The sequence below is a fragment of the Coregonus lavaretus genome, assembly GCF_964263955.1.
Source record: "Coregonus lavaretus genome assembly, contig: HAP1_SCAFFOLD_492, whole genome shotgun sequence".
Classification (NCBI taxonomy): Eukaryota; Metazoa; Chordata; class Actinopteri; order Salmoniformes; family Salmonidae; genus Coregonus; species Coregonus lavaretus.
In genome coordinates this window covers 320,852-330,125 of record NW_028163836.1, presented here as the reverse complement: position 1 = coordinate 330,125, position 9,274 = coordinate 320,852, and the positions used below count along the sequence as shown (strand labels likewise).

At 45.3% G+C, this 9,274-nt stretch overlaps 1 protein-coding gene across 1 annotated transcript; it reads left to right on the top strand.

The window, feature by feature from the left end:
* The first annotated feature begins 2,308 nt into the window (after positions 1–2,308).
* LOC311117734 (NLR family CARD domain-containing protein 3-like) lies at positions 2,309–9,057 on the top strand. Its single transcript, XM_084192656.1, has 7 exons — positions 2,309–2,422; positions 2,680–2,846; positions 3,256–5,056; positions 5,318–5,491; positions 6,478–6,651; positions 7,918–7,964; positions 8,407–9,057. Exons 1-7 carry the CDS (start codon positions 2,355–2,357, stop codon positions 8,955–8,957), a joined length of 2,982 nt encoding a protein of 993 aa, XP_084048782.1. The 5' UTR covers positions 2,309–2,354; the 3' UTR covers positions 8,958–9,057.
* The last annotated feature ends 217 nt before the right edge of the window (positions 9,058–9,274 follow it).

The window sequence follows — 9,274 nt, the reverse complement described above, 5'->3', positions numbered from 1 at the left end:
GCTCAGAGATTTAACAATGCTCCTACGAAGGTTCTAATGATGAACTTGGCCTTAAAATGCTTTTGGGATACCAGGCCCTGGACAAAAACATCTGCTAAATGACTAAAATGTAAAATGTAAATGTTTTACATACAGATCTCATATTACTGTATTGAATTATTATTTTTACAATATTTAAATATTGATATCACAAGTGTATCATTTGTACAGTTCTTTATTAAACATTTAGTTATTTATTACATTTGACTGTGTAAAACCTAGCAGTACTACTTATTTCTCTGAGAGTAAGGCAGATATATAGCATTTTGCAAAAAAAAACATTTGTCTCTGTCACGATCGTCTAGAACAGGAGACCAAGGCGCAGCGTTGCGAGTGAACATATTATATTTATTAAATGCTCACAACAACAAAAGCAATAAACAACGAAAGCGTGACGTCCAGTGTACAACACGAACACACACGAACAAAATCCCACAACCCGAAAGGAAAACAGATAGATTAAATATGGCTCCCAATCAGAGACAAACAGCTGACAGCTGACACTCGTTTGCCTCTGATTGGGAGTCACACCGGCAAACATAGAAAATAAACCACCTAGAACACCCACCAGAGAAACCGAAAACATAGAATGAACACACCCTGGTTCAACATAATGAGTCCCCGAACCAGGGTGTGACAGTACCCCCCCCTAAAGGCGCGGACTGTGATTCTTCCTCGGCGGCGGCTCCGGCTCCGGGCCTGATCCCCACTCCCTCTCCAACCCCCCAAAGTACCCCCGGTCCCGTCTAGCCCCGCTGGCCGGAGCCGGACTGACGACACGCGCCCCTGGCTTGGTGCGTGGAGCAGGAATGGACCGGAATGGGCTGGCGACGCACACCACCGACTTGGTGCGGAGAGCAGGAACGAACCGGACAGGGCTGACGACGCACACCACTGGCTTGGTGTGGACAGCAGGAACGGGCCGATCCGGGCGGCCGAAACGCACCACAGACTTGGTGCGGGGAGCTTGGATGGGCCGGACTGGGCTGGCGACGCGCACCACAGACTCGGTGCGGAGAGCAGGAACGGGCCGTGCCGGACTGACGACGCACACCACTGGCTTGGTGTGGACAGCAGGAACGGGCCGATCCGGGCGGCCGAAACGCACCACAGACTTGGTGCGGGGAGCAGGAATGGGCCGGACCGGGCTGGCGACGCGCACCACCGGCTTAGTGCGGGAAGCAGGAACAGGCCGGACCGGGCTGGCGACGCGCACCACCGGCACGATGCGAGGAACAGGACCAGGCCGGCCCGTACTGGAGACACACACCACTGGCCCCACGCAGAGATCAGGAACGGGCCGGACCGGACTGGACACACACCCCAGTACCTCTCGCCGTGCCTCCACACTATCCCTCTCCTCTGTGACCAGTGGCCCCCTCAACCTGGCGGCCTCCTCTTCACACCCGCTGGACCGCTCCATCGCGGCCTCCTGCTGCCCCGTCGTCCACGTCGTGAGCCCCCCCCTAAAAAATTTCTGGGGTTCTCTCCTCCCCGTGGACCAGGCCTCCCTAGCTCTCGTCAGACTCTCGATCCATTGCTTCATCGACCAGCCTCTCTCCTCTTCATTTAGCGTGGCCCAGCCGAAACTCCTACTCCCCTGATCCCAGGTCCTTCCTTTCTCCTCCTCACGCTGCTTGGTCTGGTACTGGTGGGATTTTCTGTCACGATCGTCTAGAACAGGAGACCAAGGCGCAGCGTTGCGAGTGAACATATTATATTTATTAAATGCTCACAACAACAAAAGCAATAAACAACGAAAGCGTGACGTCCAGTGTACAACACGAACACACACGAACAAAATCCCACAACCCGAAAGGAAAACAGATAGATTAAATATGGCTCCCAATCAGAGACAAACAGCTGACAGCTGACACTCGTTTGCCTCTGATTGGGAGTCACACCGGCAAACATAGAAAATAAACCACCTAGAACACCCACCAGAGAAACCGAAAACATAGAATGAACACACCCTGGTTCAACATAATGAGTCCCCGAACCAGGGTGTGACAGTCTCTCTGAAATGAAGCCATTAAGTGATCGATTTTAATCAAACACATGTCTGTCATTGAACAACCCCCTGCTATGATTAGCTAGTGAGAAAACACAACCATTTATTTGATAATTTCTTTAAACAAATAGAAGATCATTTACAAACATTTCTGAAAATGGATATATAGCGTTTTGGAATGAAACTCTTCCTCTGTTTCCCCATCTGAGCTCAGAGTAGATGAGAGATGTAATGTTTGCCTCTGTTGTGTTGAAGCCCAATCAAGCAGGAGAGACCAGCCTCCCCTGTACCCAGCTGTGTGTCCATGAAGAGTGACTGGTCTATGAATCAACCTCTAATGTTTAGAGAGGGAGACTTTTCTACTGAACAAAGGTAAGAACTCATGGGTCATGGTCAGTTAGTTAAACAACACTGTCTCTAGTCATTTCTCCTCTCCCATTTTCCCATTTCTTTTTTGTTGTTTTCATAATCCATAGGCTAATATTTTTTTCCATTTTCATAGTCCTGAAACAATATTAAACTAACACAACATTCCCTCCCTGTGTGTGTGTGTGTGTGTGTGTGTGTGTGTGTGTGTGTGTGTGTGCACTCCCTGGATGAGGAGATGTAATCTCATCTTTTGTCCACAGAAACCAACAGGATAGATCAGAGTCAGAGATTCTCAGTGGTCAGTCTTCCCAGAGTCATCAAACAGATGAGAAGCAGGAGAGCAGTGCCAGAGAGGGGGCTCTGAAGATCACACTGCACGTCCTGAGGAAAATGAACCAGAAGGAGCTTGCTGACACACTGGAGAAAAGTAAGAGCTGTCTGCCTCATGTTGAAAGCTGTTTTAGAACATTTAAAAGCTGTAGCTAAAGTACAGCTAAAGTAGCTGTGTAACTCAATGATATTGTAGCAGCCTTAACACAACACCTAGTGACCTCATCAAGTAGCAGCAGGGATGTTTTGTGTTGATTAATTTAGACAGAGAGAAGAGGAGAGACAGAGGAGAGAGAGAGAAAGAGACAACATTATTAATGCCATCAATAATACCAATAATGATATAAATCAGTCACACCAGTGTGTAATGCATTATGAAAACATTTACAGATTTATACAGACAGTTAAGAGAATAAATGATTATAATGTAAACTTTATAAGACAGTCTTACAATACTGTAGGCATTAAAACAGATGTAATATTAATATCCTCTGTGTTATTTCTAGATTCAGATGAGCGTGCTGTGATTCTTCAACGTGAACTCAAATCTAATCTAAAGAAGAAGTTTCAATGTGTATTTGAGGGGATCGCTAAACAAGGAAACCCAACACTTCTCAATAAGATCTACACAGAGCTCTACATCACAGAGGGTGGAACAGGAGAGGTCAATAATGAACATGAGCTGAGACAGATTGAGACAACAACCAGGAAACAAGCAAGACCAGAGACTGCAGTCAAATGTAACGACATCTTCAAACCCTTAACTGGACAAGACAAACTTATCAGAACTGTGCTGACAAAGGGAGTCGCTGGCATTGGAAAAACAGTCTCTGTGCAGAAGTTCATTCTGGACTGGGCTGAAGGAAAAGCAAATCAGGATGTCCAATTTGTATTTTCATTCCCTTTTCGGGAGCTGAATTTGATGAAAATGGAAAAACACACTTTGATTGAACTTCTCAATCACTTCTCAATGGAAACCAAAGAATCAGGAATCTCCAACTACGACAAGTACAAAGTTCTGTTCATCTTTGATGGTCTGGATGAGTGCCGACTGCCCCTAGACTTCCAGAAGAACAAGATCTGTTGTGACGTCACAGAGTCAACCTTAGTGGATGTTCTGCTGACAAATCTCATTAAGGGAAATCTGCTTCCCTCTGCTCTCCTCTGGATAACTACCCGACCTGCAGCAGCCAATAAGATCCCTTCAGGGTGTGTTGACCAGGTGACAGAGGTACGAGGGTTCAATGACCCACAGAAGGAGGAGTACTTCAGGAAGAGATTCAGTGATAACGACCTGGCCAGCAGAATCATCTCACACACAAAGACATCAAGGAGCCTCCACATCATGTGCCACATTCCAGTCTTCTGTTGGATTTCTGCAACAGTCCTTGAACACATGTTGAGTACAGACAAGACAGAAGAGATGCCCAAGACTCTGACTGAGATGTACTCACACCTTGTGGTGTTTCATACCAAACAGAAGAATGAAAAGTATATTGGGAAAGAAGAGACAGGTCCACACTGGAATAAAGAGATCATTCTGTCACTGGGAAAACTGGCTTTTCAACAGCTTGTGAATGGCAATCTGATTTTCTATGAAGAAGACCTGAAAGAGGCTGGCATTGATGTCAATGAAGCCTCAGTGTACTCAGGATTGTGCACACAGCTCTTTAAAGAGGAATGTGGGCTGTGCCAGGACAAGGTGTACTGCTTCGTGCATCTGAGCATTCAGGAGTTTCTGGCTGCTGTATATGTGTTCCTCTCATTCATCAACAACAATGAGAATCTAATGGATGAACATCAATCAACGTCCAGCAACTTTTCTGTGAGGATCAGACAGAAGCGTAAAGTTACTGTCTACAAGAGTGCTGTGGATAAAGCCTTACAAAGTGAGACAGGAAACCTGGACCTTTTCCTCCGCTTCCTTCTGGGCCTCTCACTGGAGTCCAATCAGAAGCACTTACGAGGTCTACTGACAAAGACAAGAAGCAGCTCACAGAGCCATGAAGAAACAGTCAAGTACATCAAGGAGAAGATCAGGGAGAATCCCTCTCCAGAGAGGTGCATCAATCTGTTCCACTGTCTGAATGAACTGAATGACCATTCTCTAGTGGAGGAGATCCAAAGCTACCTGAGCTCAGGAAGTCTCTCAGAAGCCAAACTGTCACCTGCACAGTGGTCAGCTCTGGTCTTTGTGTTGCTGACTTCAGAAAAGGAGCTGGATGTGTTTGACCTGAAGAAATACTCCAGATCAGAGGAAGGTCTTCTGAGGCTGCTGCCAGTGGTCAAAGCCTCCAGAGCTGCTCTGTGAGTACATAAAATGACATTTAAGTACTAATCATCAGGAAGAAATATTCAGTTTAGAGAAATATATGTATTATTGAAAAACATATTGAATCAATGCATTTATGTTCACATTAGTATAACAATATGACCATACAATTCTAGGAGACGGAAGATGAATCTATATGTTGTTTAAGAGAATAAACCAAATGCATCTGCCATTGTCCTTCTACACTACTGGTGTTAAATTAACAGTTTGTGAAATCATGATGATCTCTCTGTCAGGCTGTCATGCTGTGGAGTCACAGAGAAAGGCTGTGCTTCTCTGGTCTCAGCTCTGAAGTCAAACCCCTCACACCTGAGAGAGCTGGATCTGAGTAACAATGACCTGAAGGATTCAGGAGTGAAGCTGCTCTCTGCTGTCCTGGGGAATCCCCACTGTAAAGTGGAGACTCTGAGGTCAGTATTCCTGTAGTTGGTCAACAAGTGATAACTGTTCACCAGATCCACATGTGTTTACCAGGCACACATAGTCCATACCATATGTGTTTGGACAGTGAAGCTTACAGTTTTACATTTGGTGCTATGCTCCAGCAATTTGGATTTGAGATAGAATGTTTCATATTAGGCAACAGTACAGAATGTCACCTTTTATTTGAGGTTAATGGTGAGAGGTTAGCATGTTTTGTTGTAGCCTCTGTAACTTTCTCATTCATTATTATTCATGATTCATTCATGATTTTTATTAATCATGTCATCATCAGGATTAATTTAGTAGTGTTTAGAAACATGTTATCTACTCACTTAGACAGAAAATTACTCCAGTTATCATCCACCATTCAGTTTCTATTGGACAAAACATAACCCAAAACACAACCAAAACAAACTGCAAATGCAACCAACCAGTTTGGGACCAAATACTCAACTTTTGACAACTTTAATGAATTATAAGTGAAATGGTCAGAAAACGTTTGACTTCGTCAAATGGGGTGACTAGATACATAAAGTGCTTTCATTTCTAAACGGTGAAACAGATATGTATTAAAATACCCTCAAATAAAAGGTGACATTATATACTGTCACCTCATATGACACATCTGATCTGAAATCCAAAATGTTGGAGTATAGAGCCAAATTTAAAATGTTAGCTTCACTGTCAAAATAGATATGGTGTGGACTGTATACTCAATACAATCTAAATATGATACCTCACTGTCTGTCTTTTGACTGATACTGCTTTTTAAACTGCTCTGGTCAGTCTACTCAAATATTCGTACTATACATTTTTCTCTCTACACACAATATTATGATTTTTTCTAATAATGATATATATATGTCAGGTTTCAGGACACTGGTATAAATTAAAATGTTGAAAAAATATACTGCCACTATTTTCACCACCAAAGAATAGCAGTGTGGTTTTAATATGATTTGACTCTTTGCAGGCTGTCAGGCTGTCTAGTCACAGAGGAAGGCTGTGCTTCTCTGGTCTCAGCTCTGAAGTCAAACCCCTCACACCTGAGAGAGCTGGACCTGAGCTACAATCACCCAGGAGACTCAGGAGTCAGACTGCTCTCTGCTGGACTGGAGGATCCACACTGCAGACTGGAGAAACTCAAGTATGTAGAGGGTTTATGTCAATGTTCATATCAGACATGTTGGAGTTATCAGGCTAGTTAAGACAAACATTCTGACCACCACTTGGACTAAGTTATATAAAGACTGTGTGTGTGTGTGTGTGTGTGTGTGTGTGTGTGTGTGTGTCCAGTGTGTGTGTGTATCCAGTGTGTGTGTGTGTGTGTCCCCAGTGTGTTTGTGTGTGTGTGTGTGTGTGTGTGTGTGTGTGTTTGTTTGTGTGTCCAGTGTGTGTGTTTGTTTGTGTGTGTGTGTGTGTGTGTGTTTCCAGTGTGTGTGTGTGTGTGTGTCTGGACACACACACACACTGGACACACACACACACACTCACACACAAACACTGGACACACACACAGACACTGGACACACACACACACACACACTGGACACACACACACACACTGGACACACACACACACACACACACTGGATGGACACACACACACACACTGGACACACACACACACACTGGACACACACACACACACATACACACACACACACACACACACACACACACACACACACACACTGGACACACAGACACTGGACACACACACACACAAACTGGACAAACACACTGGACACAAACACACACACACTGGACACACACACACACAAACACACACACTGGATACACACACACACACACTGGACACACACACACACACACACACTGGACTCACACAATGGATACACATACACTGGACACACACACACACAAACTGGACACACACATACACACTGGACACACACGCATTGTACACACACACTGGACACACACACACTGGACACACACACAAGACAAACTGGACACACACACTAGACACACACACACACACACTAGACACACACACACACACAGACAAGTACGCTGGACACACACACACACACTGGACACACACACACACGCTGGACACGCACACACGCTGGACACACACACACACTGGACACACACAAAGTTATATGCTGACTGTTTTTGTTTGTGTGTGTGTGTCTAATGTGTGTGTGTGTGTGCATGTGTATCACTCAATGACACACAGACACACACACGCTGGACACACACACACACACAGTGGACACACACACTGGACACACACAAACTTGGACAAAGTTATGTGCTGGCTGTTTGTGTGTGTGTGTCCATTGTGTGTGTGTGTGTGTGTGTGTGTGTGTGTGTGTGTGTGTGTGTGTGAGAGAGTTCAGGTGTATCCCTCAATGACTGTCTGTTCTTCTGCTTACCGCTACAGTGTGGAACATGGTGGAGAGAACACAATGAAACCTGGACTTAGAAAATGTGAGTGTTGACTGCTGTGAAGAATATGACTAAGAATAAGTCTTAATTCAAGTGAAGTCAAAGTCAAAGACCACCATCATTACTTACTTGGTCATATTAAATATCAGCTGTAGTTCTACAGAAGCACAAATCAGGGACACCAAAGTTTACAAAGAGTTGCTTTGACAATGTGTGTGTCTGTGTGTGTGTGGCGTGTTCATGTTACGTTAGAAATGTGTGTGTGTGTGTGTGTATGCTTGCATGCATACAGGTGTGTGTGTGTGTTCCGGGTGTGTGTGTGTGTGAGTGTGTGTAGTGTGTGTGTGTTCAGGATGTGTGTGTGTGTGTGTTCAGGATGTGTGTGTGTTCATGCATAGAGGTGTGAGTGTGAGTGTGTATCCAGTGTGTGTGTGTGTTCAGGATGATGATGATTTCTAATGTTGTGTCTGGTTTCATCCATCAGATGTCTGTGATCTCACACTGGACCTAAACACAGTAAACAGAGACCTCTCTCTGTCTGAGGAGAACAGAAAGGTGACATGGAGGAGAGAGAAGCAGCCGTATCCTGATCACCCAGAGAGATTTGAGGACTGGGGACAGGTGCTGTGTAGAGAGGGTCTGACTGGGCGCTGTTACTGGGAGGTAGAGTGGAGTGGGAGAGAGGCTGTTATAGGAGTGACATATAAAGGAATCAGCAGGAGAGGAGGGGGTAATGACTGTTGTCTTGGAGACAATGACATGTCCTGGAGTCTGTTCTGCTCTGACAACCGTTACTCTGCCTGTCACAATAATAAGTTCACTACCATAGACGTCCCCTCCTCCAGCTCCCACAGAGTAGGAGTGTATCTGGACTGGCCAGCCGGCACTCTGTCCTTCTACAGAGTCTCCTCTGACACACTGACCCACCTGAACACATTCCACTCCACATTCACTGAGCCCCTCTATCCAGGGTTTAGGGTTTGGGATGACCCCTTTGACCTTTGGGGTTCCTCAGTGTCCCTGTGTCAAACATAACACACACACACACACACACACACACACTGGGAACACACACACACTGAACACACAAACACTGGACACACACACACAGGACACACTGGACACACACACACACACACACTGGACACACACACACACACAGGACACACACACACACACACACACTGGACACACACACACACACATACTGAACACACACACACACTGGCCACACACACACACACTGTACACACACACACACTAAACAAACACACTGAACACATACACTGGACACACACACACACACACACACACACTGGACAAACACACACACACACACACACACAGGACAC